General features: G+C 36.8%; 1 protein-coding gene and 1 long non-coding RNA gene across 5 annotated transcripts in view; one reads left to right on the top strand and one right to left on the bottom strand.

Annotated features, from left to right (window-relative positions):
• zgc:114120 (uncharacterized protein LOC619267 homolog) overlaps positions 1–23,740 on the top strand; it is a 77,137-nt gene that overhangs the window by 9,969 nt on the left and 43,428 nt on the right. For all 4 annotated transcript variants that reach the window (XM_048173976.1, XM_048173977.1, XM_048173974.1 and 1 more), the window contains exons 2-3: positions 13,711–13,953; positions 21,747–21,770. In XM_048173976.1, the coding sequence (XP_048029933.1) occupies positions 13,762–13,953; positions 21,747–21,770 (216 nt within the window). In that variant the 5' untranslated portion in view covers positions 13,711–13,761. The remainder of the gene's footprint in view (positions 1–13,710; positions 13,954–21,746; positions 21,771–23,740) is intronic.
• On the bottom strand, positions 246–4,862 carry LOC125257559. Its single transcript, XR_007182416.1, has 3 exons — positions 4,785–4,862; positions 3,350–3,455; positions 246–1,524 (listed from the first exon to the last, which is right to left on the bottom strand). It is a non-coding gene; the product is annotated as an uncharacterized LOC125257559 (long non-coding RNA).

Genomic DNA, 23,740 nt, shown 5'->3' with positions numbered 1-23,740 from the left:
TATCTATCTATCTATCTATCTATCTATCTATCTATCTATCTATCTATCTATCTATCTATCTATCTATCTATCTATCTATCTATCTATCTATCTATCTATCTATCTATCTATCTATCTATCTATCTATCTATCTATCTACTCTACTACCTGCAGGGATGCCTTCATTTGTGAAACCACATTTCCCCTTTACCGCTCTAACAAATCTCACTGCACCTTAGATAAAACAAATTCTTCTCAACCATCTTCATTCCTCCATCCCTGGAGATACAGTCCTACACTGAGCTATTGCTGCTGAATGCTTCAAATGCTAAAATGTCACGCTGTTGGTGAAGCAGTAATATATGAAGTGATGAGATGTCAAGGAGGAGGAGGAGGAGGAGAGTGTTTACAGTCTTCTATTTGTGTTATGAATCTGTCCATCATTATCACTCCCTAAAGAGTTCAGATTGTAAAATAGACTTTTACATTTTCTGTTGTGGGTAATTGTCAAGCTGTTGCAAAGGTGAAATTTGCAATGTGCTAAAATGTAATGAGAACCACCAGTTGCTAGGGTGCTTAATTGGTCTAATTTGAGGGTGTTCTGAAAGATTTCTAGGTGTTTGCTTACTAGCCAGAGCTATTTCTTAATAAGCATGTTGCTATGCGGTTGCTTGGGTGTTCTTCTAAGTGACTGCCCAGCCCTATTAAGTTCTGGTCCCTATACAGCTCCCTCATAAGGGATTTTTTTTTGCCTGTTTTATATCATCTGTGAGGTAAAAATTGCTTACTCGACAATTTGCACGATTTAAGGAATCATTCCTGTCTGTAACACAAACAGTGCAAGTTAAGAACCAAAGTGTAATTCTTAGGGTTAGGGTTTCTTCAAATCACTAACCCTATGTTAAGCAATTTACGATGCTTAAGACCTCAGCACTAGACATTCTTGATAAAAGTCTTAACTCAGTGCAAGTGTTAAAGAGGATGGTCGGCTATTTATATTACACAAGCGTTTTACTTTCTTCTTTCTGGATATTTTGTTTTGTTCAGACAATTATGTGACACGACAGTTTCTCCTCCCGCGAGGCTTCGCATTCTTGTCAGAAAAGACAGCGACTCGCTTTCATTTTCACCCTCTCTCTCTCTGTCTCTCTCTCTCTCTCTCTCTCATTACTGTTTGGATTATGGATTTTCATATCAGTGCAGAGTTTCCTTTGAAGGCCCCTTCAGCGGTGGTGCTGTACAGTAAGTGGGTTGCGTGTGCTTCTCTTCTCCATCATCCTTTTCTCTCTCTCGTTCTCCCTTTTCCCTACGCTGGACATTTTTGAAGTCGCTGGCTATTAAATGCCTCCGGAGCTGCGTATTTTTAAATGCTCAGACCTCTCGCATGTAGCCTACCTCAAGCACACATGCTCAAAAATCCTGTAAATCGTCTCTTCATGCTCTGATGTCATGATGATGTGGGCACTCAAATCCCTTTATTCAGACTTTTCATATGACAGCTGCTTTCCTGATTCTCTCGGTTTCTCAATGTCTTCATCTCTTGGTCTAAAACAAGAACATATGAGAGTGTTTTTGAGTGAGCAATAGTATTTATTGGCATTGTTGCAATGGCATTAGATGTCTTCAAGTGTTAGGTGCCAAAATATCAGATTGTCTTTGATTCAACGGTCGTTCTCAGTCCACAGAGAGATATTGACATTATGAAAAGTTGGGGAAAATAATCACTAGATTTGCCAAACTAAAAATCTCTCTGTGAAATAATTAGCATTTACCACTTCTAGGAAAGAACTGAGTACCTAGTCGGTACTGAAATTTTAAAAATGTGACGCTTTGAGCGCTGTTGAGCAGATTCGTAACACCTCTGATTGGCCATTGTGTTGATGTGCTCATCAGATATGTCTGTGATTGGCTTCATTGATCAATGCTTCAAAAACATTGTAAAAACATGGGAGTGTTTGAAAGCAGGCGTCTATCAGCGGACTGGTCCGCGATAGACGCTTTTAAAAGCTTCCGCTTTCAAATTCCTTCCATGTTCTTTCAAACGCTCCCGTGCATTGACCATTGAAGCCAATCACAGACATATCCGATGAGAGCGTGAACAATGGCCAATCAGAGGCGTTTACGAATTTCAGTAAATTTCAGTACCAATTGGTACAGAAGTCAGTACTTTTGATAACTCTACAACAGACGTCCAGAGAAACGATATCACTGGAATCAATTTCAGAACAATTTTTTCCAGCTAAAGCAGGGTTGCCAGATTTTCACAACAAAACCCACCCAATTGCTACTCAAAACTAGCTCAAAACTAGCCCAATCACATTCTGAGAGGTAAAATCCGTGTTTTTGACGGGGTTCCCCTGGTCAAATTCACATTCCAGGGGCTAAATATCTTGTTATTTGGGGTTGCTTCAAACCACGGACAAGAAAAACAACCATTGATAAACTAGCCTTGGCAACACTGAGCTAAAAAAAGAGAAAAACACTGACATATAATCAGAATCCATCGGCAAATGACAAAACTGCGGCACTGTCTACTGGTGTGGATGCTAATATAGTTATCGTTATCTTTATAGTTATCATTCTTGGCAAAGCTGTATCCATATCTTGAACATTTGGGGGGATCTTTTATATATATATATAAAGCATAAAAAAACAGCTAGGTCTATTTCTAGTTTGGAAATAATCATTTTTGCTATTTGCAAATAATATTTGCATTAATTAGCATTAAAATATGCATTTATTTGTATGCATATATTGAGTCGAAAACTTAAACGGTTTCTTGTCTCGTCATTAAGAATTACATGAATCATGTAGCCTAAATGCATATTTTAAATTCAGAACAGCCATATTTGAGACAAGTTTGAAGTTTACATTACTGGATGTTTCTGTCATTCATGCTCTGCTTCTGTGAACGATAAACCCCGCCTACTTTGATTTGATTGGCCGTCTCAATTGAATTAACGTTGACGAGCGCTGTTAGACCACTGAGGCAGACCAGACTAAAAATGTAACTTTTAAACCTTTTTGTCTAACATGACTGGTGGTCTCCATACTGTTAATTGTCAGCCAAATCTTCACATGTTATTGTGCATGCATATTTAGCTAGATTTGGTCTTCTTTCACACAACATCTGTGACCCCATATGTTGCTCTTGAAGTCCATAAGCATGCTGACTGTTTTACATGCATGCTTACAGACGAAAGCGTCTCTGTTGTCTTAAGTAGCCATTAAATCTGTTTTCCAGTATCACTAGATGACATTGAGGTCAGTGAAACATGTTTTACTGCAGATGAACCATGCAGATAGGGTTGGTTATTCATTTAAAACACGTCCTCTGACACTCGGCGGTGCTCCTCAGGAGGATACTGACCCTGAGAACGGCTACATTAGTGTCAATCCTCAATCTTAGAGCCTCCAGTGGGCGGTCTGTCACAAGGTCAAAGGTTAAACAGGATCCTGTCTCTGCCAAGAGACCCCTGAGAGAGGGAGAGATGTTAATTAAAATGTAGTGGTGTAGGGTCAGATTTTGTGCCTCATTTAAATCTACTGGTGTGAAATCTCAGTCCACTGACTATTTCCGTGATATGAGTTTCTCCTCATGGCGAAATTAATTAATATTCAGTCGTCGCTGAGATGATTTAATGCTCATCCTTATAATTAGATAGTTTCCTTGTTATTTTCCCAAAGCAACATTCCTCTTAAGTGTGTGCGTAATAAGTTGTGTGCCGGATAACAAGCAGAATTAGTTCAAGTTTTATTCCACCCTCCACTTTAGCAAGTGTGTGTTTATATCCTGCTGTTTTTACAGCTAATGCTGATTAGAATCTAATCAGACTTTCACCTTCCAGCAGGTGTTTCATGTACTCTGAAATATCAGCTGCAAGTTATGATTGCTTGTTAACTTCCTCTATGACATCACTTCACTATCATGATATCTTTAATTTGGGATCATGCATATCTTGCGGCCTAATTTGTGAACTGCTGTGCAAAGTATTTTTGTCTTGTTTTCCAGTACAAATATATATAAAAATTCTTAAATCAAGAAACATTTACTTAAGAAGCATAATCAATTAATATATTAATAGTTAACAGTCTTAAAAGTCTAAAAAAAAAAAAATCAGACTGGAGTAATGATGCTTTGACATCATAGGAATAAGTTACATTTTTAAATATATTAAAATAAACACATTTATTTATAAATTGTAATAATATTTCACGATATTACTGTTTTTACTGTATTTTAATCAAATAAATGTAACCTTGGTGAGCAGAAGAGACTTCTTTCAAAAGCATTGTCCAAAGTCCCCCTGTAATCAGTAATTTGATCCCTTAAAACTCATCTTTGATCACCAAAATTACATATTTAAACGTTTTTTTCCTGTGAAAAAAAAAAACTTCATGCCTTAAATTAGCTTGAATGTAACTCTAAACCCTTGCCTCATTTAATATATGCGGATCATTGAATATGCAAATTGGCCCCGCCTCCACCCACTCACACCAGCTCAGACAGAGATGAACTCGCTCAACTCACTGAGGTAACCGCTGCACAATGGTATCGCTCTTTACAACATCGGACACGGTAATTAATATGATTAACCTTTTGCTTGACTACGTTATCAAACAGCTAATAATGTGTTGCTAATGTTACAAAAACAAACCATGTTCACGAGTGAGACAGCTGCCTTCTAACAGTCAGTAGCCTTATACAAACGCTTTGAGCAACACAAAACGTCAGTGGAGAAAGGCATATAGTCCATCATAACAACGTAATATACATCATACACCCGCCATATTACTGAATCTACCTGATTTTTCGTATCAACAGAAAAATATACCGGGATAACCTGGCTTCTCTCGAGACTCCCGTGCTAGTTCGCTGTTAACTGACCCTTCGCCGGGAGTTTGATTGACAAGCGATCTAACCAATCATAACACTGAATCCGCCATTTTGTCCGACATAGCAGTCAGGGGTTAGAAGATTAAAGTGTTAGTTCACCCAAAAATGAAAATTCTGTCATTTATTACTCACCCTCATGCCGTTCCACACCCGTAAGACCTTCGTTAATCTTCGGAACGCAAATTAAGATATTTTTGTTGAAATCCGATGGCTCAGTGAGGCCTGCATAGGGAGCAATGACATTTCCTCTCTCAATATCCATTAATGTACTAAAAACATATTTAAATCAGTTCATGTGAGTACAGTGGTTCAATATTAATATTATAAAGCGACGAGAATATTTTTGTTGCGCCAGAAAAAACAAAATAAGGACTTCTATAGTGATGGCCGATTTCAAAACAGTGCTTCAGGAAGCTTCGGAGCGTTATGAATCAGCGTGTCGATTGTCGAATCAGCGGTTCAGAGCACCAAAGTCATGAGATTTCAGAAGTTTGGCGGTTTGACACGCAATCCAAATCATGATTTGACACAGAAGATTCATAACGCTCCGAAGCTTCCTGAAGCAGTGTTTTGAAATCGGCCATCACTATATAAGTCGTTATTTTGTTTTGTTGGCGTAACAAAAATATTCTCGTCACTTTATAACATTAATATTGAACCACTGTACTCACATGAATTGATTTAAATGTGTTTTTAGTACATTAATGGATCTTGAGAGAGGAAATGTCATTGCTGGCTATGCAGGCCTCACTGAGCCATCGGATTTCAACAAAAATATCTTAAATTGCATTCCGAAGATTAACGAAGATCTTACGGGTGTGGAATGGCATAAGGGTGAGTAATAAATGACATTATTTTCATTTTTGGGTGAGCTAAGCCTTTAACCTCGGTGGACATTGAAAAATGGTGTGTACTGACGTCTTTCCGCGTTTGAAACAACATTCCTTCTGATGTTCATTCATGTTTATTTGATGCTATAAATTAAGTAGTAGGAAGAGATGATCGGTTCACGATCCGCTTAAGCTGAGGTGCTACAGCAGTCTGTCACAACACATTAAAGAGCCACAAAACGGTTTTTATTGTTTGAATTTCTTAAATTACACAATTTGAAAGCTAGGACTTTGTTTAATATCATCATGAGTAACCTGTTCTGTCTTGTCTGTCGACGTGTTGTCAGTGTCCTCTTTGCTCCGCGATGTGCATCTTACGTGATGACGTGATTGGTTACAAGGTAGTTTGTGATGTCACGGACGCTTTTTTTCGCTGCAGTTTTAAGGAGAAAATATTCAGCAATGGTGCTGCTGACATATACATTTGCACATAGTTTGTCTTAAAACATATTAAAAACACCACATAGACATATAAACAACATTAAAAACACCACAGGGGGTCTTTAATATCTTACGACCCCAAACTTTTGAAAGGTGGAATCAAATCTAATCGCACATGCGTTAATAAATGAGGCCTTTAGTCTTTATTTTTTCATTTGTTAAAAGCATTTTCCCACTGATTCATATGATTTCATCAGTTCCTCATCTGATGGTGGGAAACCTCTAGTAGTGGAGCTTGATAACACATCATGAGATTCACTGCTGGGTGCAGATGATGAAACAGCATTTATGAGTTCCTCATATTCTCATATTTTCGTTCATTTTCATTCTCTTATTAGGGGGTCTTCAGATGAACTTCTCTATTACTGTGTCCTGTTAGATTGGTTATTGAAGTCCAGCACAGTCCAGACTGCTTTATTAAACACCTGTAGATGATGGATCTCTTTTAGATTTCCATTACGGTGTTATATTATGAAACCCAGCACGAATAAACCTTTCTTTCCTTCTTTCTTTGCTCACTCTATGACATACAATGTTTGTACGGTGTCCATGAGAGCGTTTAATAGCGATGTCACCGTCACCCTGAGTGATGACCTGAACCACTTGACACGCCCCCTTTGCGGTCAAGGATTCTGGGGCGTTTCTTATTACAATCTTACATTACAATCTGAAAGGGGACTAAAAAATAAATCAAAACACGTGTCTTCCATGTGTAATATAATCTTTCTCCTTTCTCAAAATGTATGTATTATTTATTTATGTTTTGTAGTTTTTTTTTATTTTATTATTTTTATAATCATTTATAATTTCCTATAGTTGAATTAACAAGTCAAATGAATAACTGATTTCTGACATTTTTTTTCATTAATACAGTAAACAGATTATTTCTAGAAACATCAATATAATATAATATAATATAATATAATATAATAGCACTTACAGAAATTTGTATTTAATTTACATATTAAATTAGAACATTTAAAGGATTCTCGGAATCTTATAATGAACCCCTTTCCATTCTATTTTTCTCTCAGCTTTCATCATCTCTCATCTGTTCATATCACTAAACGAGGGATCGTTAATCTCCACTTTACTGATTCCCCTCAGGCGCGAATTCCCAGAATCCCCTGACACTTATGGCCGATCGTTCATACCTGCTTAGAGGCGGCAGAGGCTCCAGGGTTAAAACACCTGTCATGGCACACTTGTTTTATGTGTCTGTCTGAGGAGTGTTAAAATTGGGCGGTAATCAATCTTTGTGTGTACTCCCTCACACACAAACACAAGTGGACATTAGATGAGTGATCACTAGCTAGTTCATTTGTCATGGTTATAGGTAGATGATTGCATAATATCTGCAGTTATAACCAAGGACAGAGAATAATAAGAGACATTAGCTTTCTAATACACCTGGTGAATGTTGTTGGCTCTGTGACAAATTGGTTATCTTCCTCTATCTCTCATAAGTAGCTTTCCACTAAATGTAAGTAACTGCAAAGCCCTGATTGGTCCTTTGAGGGCTCTGCTAGTTGCTGATTGGTTATCACAATGGTTTGTTTAACTTTAGCAGCCTTCCCAAATTGTTCTGCTTGAATTCTTGGACACACTTTAAATGTTTTAGAATTACTGTTTTTGTTTGAAAGGCAAAACATGTCAGCCTCTGACTCAACCACTGGTGTAAATGTAGGACTACCTGTAATATTTATCTGAACATTGGCAGATGTGGGCGGGACACAAGGGCTGGAGGATAGGAAGCTTTTATGTTGTGTTTGTGTTTGTGTCACCATTGGTGCACCTAGTGGCACAGAAATTACACACTGCAGCTTTACTGGTGGCCATCAAGGTGTAATTTTTCCTGTCAGTCTTGGTAGCTTGTTTATAGTTTACATGATACACCAAAACCTTCTCTCTCTTTCAGATTTTCAGTTAAAAACATCCACCATTTGCTAAAGGTGATATACATATTAAAGGGGTCATATAATGCCACTTTTACAAGATGTAAAATAAGTCTCTGATGTCCCCAGAGTGTGTATGTGAAGTTTTAGCTCAAAATACCCCACAGATAATTTTTTATAGCATGTTAAATTTGTCACTTTTTGAGGGTGAGCAAAAACGCTCTGTTTTTGTGTGTGTCCCTTTAAATGCAAATGAGCTGCTGCTCCCAAGAAAAGGGCGGAGTTTCAAGAACTCGTGTTAGCAGCGCCGATTACCTCAGAATCACTGAAAATATCAGAAGCTGTTCAGCCTTTTATGTTCAAACCGGAGTCGGACAATGATGGAGAGACTCAAGAAGAAGTGACAACATGTAGAACGCAACAGGACGTTTCTGAATGGTTAGTTGGACAGACCCTAAACTTTTACAGAGCGATTCCATAAGGAAATATACATTTTTATATGATATCATTTTTTTTATTTACTTCTCAGTTCTCAACTATGCATTTATGCTGTGTTTTTGTGGATATTTGGTAGTTTTTTTTACCTATTTACTGCACAATTATTAACTATGCCATAGATTGACTTATGAAAAATGGATTTTTAATAAAAAAAAATTACTTTAATGATGATCTTAATTAAATCTAAATTGTATTTGGACATTGTTTTGAGAAAGCCACTTTTAAAGGCGCTATATAAAATAAAGGTATTATTATTATTATTGTTCTATGTGTTAGGGATAGAATACTGCCATCTACAGGTTTGTGGAAAAACTTTAGGAATTATAATTAAAGAAAGAAAGTGCAATGACCACATATGTCCAATAGAGGTCAATAGGGACTCTTTTCATTTTTTTAAGCTTGTGTGTGTGTGTGAGTGAGTGAGAGAGAGACAGAGAGAGACAGAGAGAGAGAGTGTGAACATGCTTGTTCCATGTTGCCTTTGTGCTCTAGTATTAGTCCTTCATTTATGCATGGAAATTTTTCATATTTATGCCAGTTTTGTTGATTTTATTTGCCAGTTTATATAAAAACGCTCTCTGTTGTAGTCACACATGTGCGTGTGTGTGTGTGTGTGTGTGTGTGTGTGTGTGTGTGTGATAGAAAGTTCGTTCCACTTTGTGTTTATGGTGTAGGACCAGACCTGTGTTTAAATGTAGACATTTTTCAGATTTATGCCAGTTTTGTTGATTTTATTTGCCAATTTCTATAAAAATGCTCTCTGTGGCAGTCAGACTTATACTGGATTTATTTTTTTTTTTTTGACAAATGAAATAAAAAAAAAATATATATCAATTTTTCAATTTCCCATTCATTTTCAATGTGGGATCTGTCTGACCCCGAGGACCTTTAACAGTGATTTTTTTTTTTTTTTTTTTTACACACCCTTAGAACAACCAAATCAAGCCCAGATTTTTTGTGCATGTTTAGATAGATCATTTAGGAAATGTCAAAGAGTCTCATGCCCCTGAGATGAAGGAAACCCTTTTTAAAAATGAAGGAATCTGTCAGCGGGGTCAGCTGGACCCCAAGGGCCGATTTAAGGGTTAAAGCCATTGATTAACATATTCTGTCACGATAATCTATAAATTGCTCATGTGGGAACTGTTGTAAGATGCCTACAGAGCCAGAGAATGTATGCTGCATGAAGATAGAACACAATTTACTACTGAATTGGCTGCATTAGGGAGTATTCACACATTTACATTGAATAAAGCAAGGCGTGAGAATGTAGAAAAGTGCAAGGTCTCAATACGTTTTTGATTTTTTCAAGTTGAACTTATTTTAACCTGAGTGCAGCGCTGTTTAGAAAGCTATTATGTCATCTCATTATGCGTGAGAACCTTCAAAAGACAACGGACAGTCAAAGACGAAGAACGTGTAGCTTATGTTTACATAGAAAAACAATGGAAAAGTAGAGCAGTGGAATGGAATAACCGCAAGTACTTCACATTTCTATCTTGCATTTGTATTATTTAGTTGACTCCATCCCAGTTGTTAGCTTCTTCCAAATAGTGTTATGAATAAATGATCTGTAATTAGCATTAAATGTTAATTGTGTGTGCTCACCTCAGACTGCTTGTCAGTGTTCTTTGCCTTCTGGTGGGAAAATATGTTAGCCCAGCTGGGTAGACTGTTTAAACACCAACAGACACTTCAGTCCCAAGAAAGTTCAATCAAAGCGGGGTTCACTGAGGTCAGCATTTAGCATCAGGCCATATAATGAGATGGATGAGTATTTTTGAGTGCTAAATTTCCTACTTGGCCTTCTGCTTCCTGTTGTTATTCACAGCTTAAAATGGCGTCATATGTCTTTAGAAGACTTGGAATATAGTGCACAAGTTGTATGGACTACTTTTATTGTGCTTTTTAATGTATCTGTTCCTGGAAAAGCTTGTAATATTCAAATAGTGAGTTCTGTTGTTGAATATGTAAAATATTGGTTTATCTATCTCTGTCCATCTTATTTGAAAGAATACTTGGGATTAAAACAGAGAGAACAACAGAATATGAAGATATGCTGTTATCACCCAATCACTCTCTCATTGGTCGATTGCTGTAGTCTCCGTCCACTTGTGTCCATCTCATTATTTACAGCTGCTTTGGTGTAGAGAAGGTATAAAGCTCCTGTGGTAGACCAGCATGTAATAAGACGATCCGTGGATAAATCTATTCCCCTCATTCTCGGAAACGCTTTATCCATCTACATTTCTTCCCTGCGGTATGCTAATATAATGGTTCCTCCTTTGATCTCGCACCTCTTCAGTGGGTTTTGTTGTTTTGAGTGTCTATTAGTTTGGGCCTCTATTTTGGGCTCCTTGGTGGGTGTTGTGTCTCCACAACACCACTGAAGAAAACATTTTTCTTTTGAGTTGTTTTGTCGCCAGCTTTCTTAGAGTTTTTCTCCAGCTTATTTTCATGTTCAACCTGCTAGAATGTCTTGAATGCGGGTTGCAACATATTATTTCAAAGTAGGGTGATTAAATGGTTTTTTTTAGATAGTAATTATTTGGTTAGTTGGTTATTTAGTTGGTTAATTGGTCAATATCCGGTTATTAAGTTATTTGGTTAGTTGGTGATTTAGTAGGTTAACTGGTTTAGTTATTTGATTATTTAGTTAATTAAAGGATTAGTTCACTTTAAAATGAAAATTACCCCAAGATTTACTCACCCTCAAGCCATCCTAGGTGTATATGACTTTCTTCTTTCTGATGAACACAATCGGAGTTATATTAATAAATATCCTGATGCATCCGAGCTTTATAATGGCAGTGAACGGGACCAACGAGTATGAAGCTCAAGAAAGTGCATCCATCCATTATAAACGTACTCCACACGGCTCCAGGGGGTTAATAAAGGCCTTCTTGAAGCAAAGTGATGCATTTATGTAAGAAAAAAACATATGGAAAAAGCTTAAAGGCGATACAGAGGATCTATTCGACGACGCATGCATTAGAACAACCCCCCTCTTTCACAGCTCATTTAGAGGGAACGTCTCCCAAAACTCGTGCACGAGTATTGGAACATGAGTGTTTACCACCGGCATTCGCTGTGTCGTGTTAGTGGATTCATTATGTTGGACTCACCGCAGGTAACTCATAATCTGCAGTTGTTACTCCTGTCTCCTGACAAAAACATTGCATGCGGCGCCTGTGGAGTGTGGAAAGTTACTGGAGCGCGCAGCCGCACACGTCTCGCACAAGGAACGTCATGGCAGTGATTGACAAGCCAGAGGCTTGGCTATATGCCAAACGGTTGGCTGATGTTTTTAAGGCCCTACGTCGTGCACAGATGATGTATATTAATATTATTCCTTTCAGTGCACCTAATAGTCTTTTATCAGTTAGTAAAGACAGTTTCAAGTAATATTGCAAAAATGTATAAAACAAAACATCCTCTGTAGCACCTTTAACTGACACGACATCAGTTATGCTTTCTTCTTAAGTTGAATACGGAAGGCGGTCTGGCGGAAGCTAGATATTTTACTTCATAACTTGTTAAATATAGATATTTTTCTCACACAAACACATCGCTTTGCTTCAAGAAGGCCTTTATTAACCCCCCCGGAGACGTGTGGAGTACGTTTATAATGGATGGATGCACTTTCTTGAGCTTCACACTCGTCCTGTTCACTGCCATTATAAAGCTTGGATGCTTCAGGATATTTATTAATATAACTTCGATTGTGTTCATCGGAAAGAAGAAAGTCATATAAACCTAACATGGCTTGAGGGTGAGTAAAGCTTGGGGTCATTTTCATTTGAAAGTGAACTAATCCTATAATGCATTTAGTTGGTTATTTATTTATTTGGTTATTTGGTGATTTAGTTGGTGAATTGGTTATTTATTGTTTATTTATTTATTGGTTATTCAGTTTAGTTGTTTATTTCTTTAGTTATTATTTAGGTAGTTATTTAATTGTTTATTTAGTTCGTTTTTATTTGTTTTTTTAATAGTGTTTGCTATTTTAATAGTCTTGTGGTGTGACCATTTAATAAAATTATGAATTCATAATAATTAATGTTAATTATTATTATTATTATTGGGGCTGGAACGACACGTCAATGTAATCATTAGATTATTCGATTAATCGGAAAAATAGTCGACAGATTAATCGATTGAAAAAATAATCATTAGTTCCAACCCTAATTATTATTACTATTATATTTGTTTTTACAAATTCTCTCAATGTGTTCTAAAACTGTTTGTATAATAATTATAAAAGATGTGACTTTAAATTTTATGTAACAACACATCTACATGTGAATTGTCTGCAGTACTGTAAGACACATTTCAATGAATAATTTTGTTGATCTGCAGTGCTCCTTTTTATTATTTGAGAGCTCACACTGTGGCTGTGTGTTAATGCAATGCAGATATAAGCAAAATTGATCTCTCTTTTGGTTGTATAATTAATTCAAGTCCAGAGGATGTAAGCTGTGGGTTTCTCAGTTTGCCAGGTCAGACAGCATTAGTGTTGGCTGACATGTGCTAGAGCTCACTGTGCCTTATCTTCCAGCAAAACACACACAAATCATAATTCTTCGATCAGCAGGCGTAGGTATGACAACCTGCCTATTTCATCATGTTCAGCCTTTATCACATCATCAGACAATTTCCGACCCACCATCTCCCTGTCTTATCTACATCCCTGATTTCCTCTTCCCTTCTTGAGCATGCCAGTTTTCCCTCCCATTGGGTTTGAGAGATATGACTGTATATGTGTGGAGAAGACCTCAGGGTTTAACTGTATGTGAATGTCACGTCTTTTACTGTCACATTACACTGTTGCTTCATATACTTTATTGGATCAGTTCGTTCAGACATTTTAGCTATAATTAATTTTATTAATATTATTTGCTTTGCAATACTACTATTGCTTTTTAGGCTAATATAAGCCTAAAAAGCATGCACCAATACAAAAAATACAGCAGAAATAGCATGCCGTCCTGGCCTTTTGGACATCATCCTAATCTTGCAAACCGTTTAGTGCATATATATCGAATGGCTCCATCCAACATACCGGATATCCAGCTCTTGACCTTTTGCTTATACTTTTTTCACCCCACAGTTTTGTGACGGAGAAGGAGAGAGGGAGAACTAGCCAGATAAAGTGCTTGTGATGTTGCGTGGGGATGATGCAGAATATCAGCGCCGCTATCACACTCTGGGCAGTAACACGCGCCGCCTCTCCAACCCCGACATGGAGGCCTTTGCTAAGCTCCACAAGAGCGGTGACATGGAGCATCAGCGAAACAAATACCCTCCGCAGCACGCCGCCACGCTGGTCAACACTAACTGCGCGCGGCAGCAGGTAACATGAATGGGAGAGTGTGTGAGTGTGTGTATGTCAAAGGAGCAGAAGGTGTGGTCTAGTGATTAGCATAAGCGCTCCACATATGTTGAGCCTTGGTGGTCGTACCTGTGAATCGTGCCTGTGTTGACTCAATTCTCCTCAGCTTGCTTAGAATTAATGTTCTACAGAAGTTTTGGTAACACTTTAGTATAGGGAATGGATATAAACTTCTAATTTACTGTTTATTAATACAAACCCGATTCCAAAAAAGTTGGGACACTGTACAAATTGTGAATAAAAAAGGAATGCAATAATTTACAAATCTCATAAACTTATATTTTATTCACAATAGAATATAAATAACATATCAAATGTTGAAAGTGAGACATTTTGAAATGTCATGCCAAATATTGGCTCATTTTGGATTTCATGAGAGCTACAAATTCCAAAAAAGTTGGGACAGATAGCAATAAGAGGCCGAAAAGTTAAATGTACATATAAGGAACAGCTGGAGGACCAATTTGCAACTTATTAGGTCAATTGGCAACATGATTGGGTATAAAAAGAGCCTCTCAGAGTGGCAGTGTCTCTCAGAAGTCAAGATGGGCAGAGGATCACCAATTCCCCCAATGCTGCGGCGAAAAATAGTGGAGCAATATCAGAAAGGAGTTTCTTAGAGACAAATTGCAAAGAGTTTGAAGATATCATCATCTACAGTGCATAATATCATCCAAATATTCAGAGAATCTGGAACAATCTCTGTGCGTAAGGGTCAAGGTCGGAAAACCATACTGGATGCCCGTGATCTTCGGGCCCTTAGACGGCACTGCATCACATACAGGAATGCTACTGTAATGGAAATCACAACATGGGCTCAGGAATACTTCCAGAAAACATTGTCAGTGAACACAGTCCACCGTGCCATTCGCCGTTGCCGGCTAAAACTCTATAGGTCAAAAAAGAAGCCAAATCTAAACATGATCCAGAAGCGCAGGCGTTTTCTCTGGGCCAAGGCTCATTTAAAATGGACTGTGGCAAAGTGGAAAACTGTTCTGTGGTCAGACAAATCAAAATTTGAAGTTCTTTTTGGAAAACTGGTACGCCATGTCATCCGGACTAAAGAGGACAAGGACAACCCAAGTTGTTATCAGCGCTCAGTCCAGAAGCCTGCATCTCTGATGGTATGGGGTTGCATGAGTGCGTGTGGCATGGGCAGCTTACACATCTGGAAAGGCACCATCAATGCTGAAAGGTATATCCAAGTTCTAGAACAACATATGCTCCCATCCAGACATCGTCTCTTTCAGGGAAGACCTTGCATTTTCCAACATGACAATGCCAGTCCACATACTGCATCAATTACAACATCATGGCTGCGTAGAAGAAGGATCCGGGTACTGAAATGGCCAGCCTGCAGTCCAGATCTTTCACCCATAGAAAACATTTGTCGCATCATAAAGAGGAAGAGCAACTAGAGGCCTGTATTAGACAAGAATGGGACAACATTCCTATTCCTAAACTTGAGCAACTTGTCTCCTCAGTCCCCAGACGTTTGCAGACTGTTATAAAAAGAAGAGGGGATGCCACACAGTGGTAAACATGGCCTTGTCCCAACTTTTTTGAGATGTGTTGATGCCATGAAATTTAAAATCAAATGATTTTTCCCTTAAAATTATACATTTTCTCAGTTTAAACATTTGATATGTCATCTATGTTGTATTCTGAATAAAATATTGAAATTTGAAACTTCCACATCATTGCATTCTGTTTTTATTCACAATTTGTACAGTGTCCCAACTTTTTTGGAATCGGGTTTGTAGTAAATTATTTGGTACGTTTAGGTATTGGGTATGATTAAGAATGTAGGATAAGGTCATGCAGCTTATGTGTGCTTAATAAGTAGTAATAAACAGCCAATATTCTAGTAATATGCATGCTAATATGCAACTAGTTACAAGACCCTAACATAAAGGGTTACCAAAGTTTTATGTTCTAACTAACATCATGATGTTTGAATATTGAAAAGGCCTTTGATTAGTGTTTTTCGGCTTGTCATGTGGTTTTTCCGTTCCTCTCTTCTCTTCTGTCTGTCATACTTCCTCCCACCTCTAATCATCTCTTACAACATCCTCCTCCTCCTCTTTGTAGTCATTCTTTTTTCTTTTTTAGTAGTGGGTCTTAATATGTCAAACATCACTACTGTTATTGCGCATACTGGGAGTGGGATAATCTATAACTACAGCTAAAGGTACAGTCACTGTATACTGTTTTTTATATATATATATATATATATATATATATATATATATATATATAGTGTCATACGATAAAAAACAAAAACAAATTAAGCACACATTTTTCTATAATTAATCACGAATAAATTGTGTTGCATGATTCATTTAAATACTCTCCTCCCATTCATTTTGTGTCTGAAAGGGAAACTCCTACTTATTGCATATGCAATAAGGTCAGCCGCAAAAATAACTGTGTCCACGCCTTTTCAGTGCTAATTTTTCACTGCGTGTCTTTAGTAAATCCTGACAATAGTTTTTAACACCAAAAGAGGGTTTGCGCTGGCGCTTGGGCTACAGAAATTGAATAAAGTTATCAAACACTTCACAGTCTTCACTCCATAAATTATAAATTAAATATAGATTAATTCTTATTAAAGCTACAAATGTAATTCAGTCAAGAGCAGTGAGTGATTTTCTCTTTTATATTTTTTTCTTTGATTATCCTTAAAGCAGAACTAAGTAACTTTTTTTTACCTTCATAAATAGTTTTCTAAGTCCTTACGATGGTTAATTGACAAAATGCTTTACGGTAATTCAAAAACAATGTATATATTATGACTTTCTAAGACACTTTCGAAAATTACCCACCTCCATCGAGTGTACTGTATTTGCAAATTACCCACCTCCTCTTTCTTGTACTGTATTTGCAAAACTACTGCGTTGGTGCGCGTTGTAGTCGTTGTAGTCCAGAGCTGCGCTTGGAGTATTTATGACAGTGTGATTCACTGAAGGAACCTGTAGGGGAGCTTCGCAAATCTTACTGAGTTCCGCTTTAATGACAAACAGCAGCGGGTTTATTAGGCTGCTGTCACTTTAAGACCTGCCACACATGGCGCAGATCTGATACACATTTTATCACAACTCTTTATGTTCGTTTAAGACCTAATTGAACTCATTTAACTGTGGTTGCGAGGATACTCGACAAAACAGGCATTTTGGCATAATTTTGTGTGTTTTTGTCCGTTCAAGCGCTGTCTGAATCGGCTTTCTGCGCGCACGAGTCATTTTCATTTATTTTTTAATTTCAGTTTTAGTTTTATTTCTGTTAGTATTTTTTTTTACTTAAGCTTAAATTTTAAAAAATAATAATTTTAGTTTTTTATCTAATATTTTTATTTATATTCAGCTTTATTTCAATTAACAAAAATGTTTTTAACAGTTTTAAAGTGCAGTCACATTTACCATTATTTGGCAAAATCTTGTGGGTGAAATCCAGTCATTTCAATTGGAATCCACGAGATTTGAATAAGGGCGAAAAAGTTCCCCTGGCTGATTTTGGTCCCCTGGCAGAAGTTGTAGTGTTAATTCGCGGCTCTGACCAATAGAAACTGCTTGGTTTGAAGGTGACTTCTTGTGTGTGAGCAGTGCTTTGCACTATTGACAATAGACAATTGACCTTTTTTAACCCACAAAATGTTTTAACAACACTGCCACATAGCAACATTCTAAAATACTAAAGAAACTGCATAGCAACACTCTGGCAACCACAAACAACAGCCTAACATGAATGCAGAACTTCTGAATGCTCAAGCACTAAAATTCTCATTGCAAAAAAATATAAAAATGTAGCTTATATTTGCAGTTATGTGTAAATCCATAATGTCATTTCCTCCTTTCTTTTAGCCATCTCTCTCTCTCATGATCTATTCCCTCTTTCTTTTTCCTCCTTGGAATCTATCCATCCTTCCTTGTATTTGCTCTGTATATTTGCCTGTCTGGCTGCATCCACCGTCTCCAAACACCACTGGAATGAGAAAGAGAGAGAAGGGAGTCTACCGTTACCATGGTAACCGAGCCCATGTAGGGAAATCAATGATATCACATAGCTAGCTGGCATATAGTAGGAGTGGGTACTGAGACACAGAGGGAGGAAAACCGCTGAAGGACCGAGTCAACGTGAACCGCCATTCGCTTTTTACTTCTATAGCATGACGTATTTGTGCGTGAAACGAGAGAAAATGTAGGGCAGGACTTGGTTTTACCATGCAGGAGTTGATTGGCTCCTGTAATGCGAGCATTATGTATCAGAATGTGGGATTGCAGTGGATTGTGGGGGTTTGATCCCCTCCTGAAACTCCACCGGCACACACTTTTGAGGAGGCTTTTTAACCGGGACGTGGAGGCTGAAGGTCAAGTTCACCCTCCAGAGCATCTTCACGTATCCCAATGGTAATGTTTCTTAAAATGTATTGTTATTTGGTCTTATTGCAATAACCTTTGTTACATTTAATGTTAACAGGTGTTAAATTAGTGCATTAATATTGGCAAATTTAATGCATTACAACAGTAGATTAAAACAATGACTAAGTAGTTATTTGGCTATTAGTTAGTTAAATAACATTTAACAATCAGCCAAAAGGGAAACTTGTTGCACAAGCAATTATGATGACAAACAGTAACTTAATACTGCACACAGTAAGACCAGGAGCGTGTATTAAAGTAAATAGGGTCAATTATGACTTCATTGTTGGCTTTGTAGACTGAGACGACCTAAGAAGTTATTATAGTCCATAGATGACGAAACCGCAGAAGAGGAACGGAGAGCTAGCAGGAGAGAGTCGACCGACAGTGGAGCTTATTAATTAGTGATGATATCATACCTTGATCAGTCTATGAGTACATGAGAAATCCACAGTGAACAGAGAGAAAGAGGGAGCGAGACTGACAGCTGGATTGAGGATGCAATCAGGTGCCAATAGTGTGTGTATGAATAGGTATTATGGTGGGATCTGAAATCATGAGCATTCACATACCATATTTTGACATACTTCAGTTCATAATGAAACAGAATATTAAAGAGTGTTAATAATATTACTAATAACCGCAACTAATAACAGAATATTAATTAAAAAAGCAGCAATAATAATAATGACTAGCGCTGTCAAATCGATTAATCATGGTTTTTCGCATCAAACATAAAAATTTGTAAATATATAATGTGTGTGTGTGTGTATATATGTATGTATATATATATATATATATATATATATATATATATATATATATATATATATATACACACACACACATATTTACAAACTTTTATGTTAGATGCGATTAATCAAATCGATTAATTGTGATTAATCGCATCAAACAAAAGCTTGTAAATATATAGTGTGTGTATATTCACACACACACACACACACACACACACACACGCATGTATATATACAAACTTTTATGTAAGATGCTGTTAATCAAATCGATTGATCACAATTAATCGCATCAACATAAAACAGACATATTCACAAACTTTTATGTTAGATGCGATTAATTGTGATCAATCGATTAATCATGATTAATTGCATCAAACAGAAAAGTTTGTAAATATATATAATGTGTGTGTGTGTGTGTATATATATATATATATATATATATATATATATATATATACACACACACACACAAACACACACATATATTTACAAACTTGTTATATGCGATTAATCAAATCGATTAATCACAATTCATTGCATCAAACAAACGTTTGTAAGTATGTTGTGTGTGTGTGTGTGTGTGTGTGTGTGTGCGTGTATGTGTGTACAAGCATCAAATCGATTAATCGCAATTAATCGCATCGAACATAAAAGTTTGTAAATATATAATATGACATTATATATTTTGACATTCTTCAAAAAGAAATAGAATATTCAAGGGAAAATTTTATTTTATTTTATACTATAGCAAGTTTATAAATAGTAGTCAGTTTATAATAGTAATGAAGTCCAATGTAATTTTATTTTTTACATTAATTTTTATTTAGTAGTAATTATAATAATAATTCTTGGTCATCTTCCTAGTTTGAGGCCTTTTTAACATTTTCTTCATGTAGAATAGCTTGCACCGATGAAATGTGCATGATAACATCAGGAATGTGTTTTATGAAAGTAAATAGGGTTGATTTTGACTTCACATTGAATTTAATGTATGCTAAATTGTAGTGATGTTGTAGAGGTCTGTGTCGTCATAGCAACGGTGTAGGTGGTTGTATGACATGCAAGTATAGAAGCAGGTGTGGCCTGCCGCAGTGTCTGTGTGTGTGTGTGAGACAGCGAAACAGACACACACACACACACAAGAGAATGATGTCTGTGTGGGTATGTTTGGAAACCCAAGAGAGACATAAACAATGAGAGACAGAGAAGGGGATTTGAGAGAAATGGGATGAGAGGAAGGTGGGCTTGCTTGTCATGCAGGTCAGGGTTGGTCTTCATCTAATTTCTGAGCTACTGTTACTGTAACTAAAACCCATCTGCTGCTGTATGTGTGTTCTGATGTGTGAATTAGTGTATTAAAGCGGCTTCTAGCGTTTGTGTTATGCTCTGATGCACACACTTCTGCTGCTCGTAGTGATTAGCTAAATAGTATCTCAGAACATGGTGCTCCCTACCTAGACAGCATTTTAGGATATTTAAATCGAACAATTGAATATGTCTGGGCAAAAATGTTTTGTAGGCACTTAACTGTTTTGAGATGCCACCAGTATGAGATGTCAAAGAAGCTCTTTTTATGTTTTATATGGGCTGTGTCCGAAACCTGAAAATTGCGTATCAAGACGTGTCCAGATCCAGGGGTTGCATAACATCCTGTCACAGATGTGCGCTTCCTAACATTGTCAATGATATCCCACAATCCTGTGTGTGTGTGATGGTTGGTTGAAAGAATAAAATTGGTTTTAGACAAGGCGTTTAAGAAAAGTAAATGTATTTATTTACGGTTGAAAGCATTAATATTTGCTTGGTTATCTCGAAAGGTCGCATGATTGGTTTCAAGATCAGTAAATGTGATGTTATGTTGCCATGGAAGCCTGAAAATCAATTTCCTTCATGCAAAAACACTGTGTTAAGTCAATGGCCTTTGGTTTTTGACACAGCAAGAACTTTTCTTAGTTTTTGTGTGAAATTTGAGTATGAATATGTTTAAGAATGCTTTCTAGGGATTTAGATACTGAAGTTTCCATTGGTTTTCTAAAATAATAGACCATTGATATAGATCAAATTATTTTGGCTAATAACACCTGTCAATCACAGAACAGAGTTCAAGTATGAGTAAAAGTTTGGGGTCTGTCTTTTTTTTTTTTTGAAAAAAGTCTTCTGTTCACCAAGGCTGCATTTATTTCATCAAAAATACAGTAAAAACAGAATTATTGTGAAATATTATTACAATTTAAAATATATTCTTTCTGTTTTAAAATGTTATTTATTCCTTTAATGTCAAAGCTGAATTTTCAGCATCATTACAACAGTCTTCAATGCCACATGATCCTTCAGAAATCATTTGAATATTCTTATTATTATCAGTGTTAAACACATTTCTGTTGCTATGTTTTTTTCCAGGATTCTTTGATGAATAGAAAGTTTTTATAGAAATCTTTTGTAACATTATAAATGAATTTACTGCCAATTTAATGCATTCTTTACTCCAAACTTTTGAATGCTAGTGTATGTTTAAATGAATGTAACGATGCAGTATAACTCATTACTCTTTCCCTTCTCTGTTCCTCTCTAATTCTCTTAGCAACCACATTACTGGAGCTTTAAGGTAAGATGTCTCTCCTTCTCCAGATGTATGTACATGCATGTTTATCTGTGTTTCTGCCTATATGTTTGTGTGGTTTAATGAAATTCAGATGCAAAACATCACAATATTTGCACACAGTACAATAAAACTAAACAACGCAAGACACAAAATGGCACTGAATGAATGAACTATATGAATACATTAGCTGGTCTATGAACGGTGAAATGCTGCTCCATCATTCCTCACTGGGAGTAACATTTAGCATTAAAGCGTGCACAATGCATTCGGAAGGATCCCCTGTCAGTGCATACTGCGATCAAGCCAGCAGCTCTGTTGGAGCATTTATTGTGGAAAGTATATGTCAAATTATTTATTTATAGACGCCATGCGTTTCCTGGAAATCCACCTTCAGGATAAACTCCTCCACAAAGTTCCAGTGCACTGACTCGCCTCCATTGTAAATGCAACCTATGACACCAGAGTCATTGGGGACTTCTGCAGGTCTTCAAGATGTGAGAAGTGAGAGCAACTCAGTATCTCTCATCTTTGGCATGGAAACAATGCTGGAACTCCTCCAGACCTGAGATACACCTTTCACAGGCTCAGGGAGAGAGAAAGGACGGGTGTTAAAGAACCCTGCAGAGCATACTGGGCCTGATTTGGTCAAGTGGTGCAGCCTTAGGCTACGTCTACACTAATACGGATATATTTGAAAACACATTTTTTTGAAAACACAGGTTCTAAATAGAACTTTAAAGGGTTCTGTCAGGCGTTTCACATATAGAACCTTTTAGGGGTTCCCATCATGGGATCATTTTATGGATTTAGTTTTAAAGGGGACCTATTATGCCCCTTTTCACAAGATGTAATATAAGTCTCTAGTGTCTCCAGAATGTGCCTGTGAAGTTTCAGCTCAAAATACCCCACAGATCATTTATTATACCATGCTGTATATGCGCATTTTTGAGTGGAAGAAAAACATGCTGCTTTTGTGCATGTATCTTTAAATGCAAATGAGCTGCTGATCCCCGCCTGCTTTCCAGAAGAGGGTGGAGCTTGTACAACTTGTGCCTCAGATACTCTAACAAAACAACTAACTAACAAAACATCTGTTAACTAACAATAACTAACAAAACATCTGTTTGGTTTTGATTATCATTTCTATCGTGGGCATGCACACGTGACATTGCAGTCCTTTGTCATCATGAAAGTTATTATTTGCATGTGTTTTAAAGCCATAACATCTGATATATGGTTTTCTGAGTGCACACATCCGAAGCACGCACAAAGAAAGCTGGCTGTCAGACAGCGCGTCCTGAGAGTATCAGACTTATTTCTCTTTTGCGTCTTATTGCACTTAAACTGTCAAATACACACAAGGTTATGTCAAAAACACACAAAGTTCACAAACACAGTCAGTTATATCTGTGAACTTAAACAACAGGGAAATATATCACATTTGTATATTAGATCTGTGTATTAAAGTAAAAACAGCATAATATACAATACCCACTGCTGTATATGCTGTTAAAATGAACCAAACAGCAAAAGAAAAAATATTGCTTAAATAACTTTATTAGCTTTAATAAGAACACATTTCTTACTTGGATGCTGCTGTTAAATGCTCTGTCGAGGAGATAAACATGTCGGACTGTGTACAGCTCACTCAGGGGAGGAGCTATGCTAATAGGGCAGATTCCATCACCAGTTGTGGGTGGAGCTTCCCTATACTCATACGTAAGAGTAGGAAGAAATCTGGAAGCCGCTCGTTTGGAGAGACTGTTTATGATTTATGGCGATTATAAAAAAAGGATTGGTTGTTTTTTGTGAATTTTGCTTTAATTAATTTTGTTTTAATTCATTTTTTATTTTGATTACATTTTATGAATGAAAGCTTCTAAACATACTTTATTACTAGAAAAAATTAAAAATAACCCATTAAACATGAGTATTATGCAATTATTTAAGACATTTCTCCCTATATAGAACCT

Source organism: Megalobrama amblycephala, linkage group LG22 (assembly GCF_018812025.1).
Source record: "Megalobrama amblycephala isolate DHTTF-2021 linkage group LG22, ASM1881202v1, whole genome shotgun sequence".
In the NCBI taxonomy this organism is placed as follows: Eukaryota; Metazoa; Chordata; class Actinopteri; order Cypriniformes; family Xenocyprididae; genus Megalobrama; species Megalobrama amblycephala.
The sequence above is the reverse complement of the archived record's forward strand: the minus strand, read 5'-3'. Positions and strand labels throughout refer to the sequence as shown.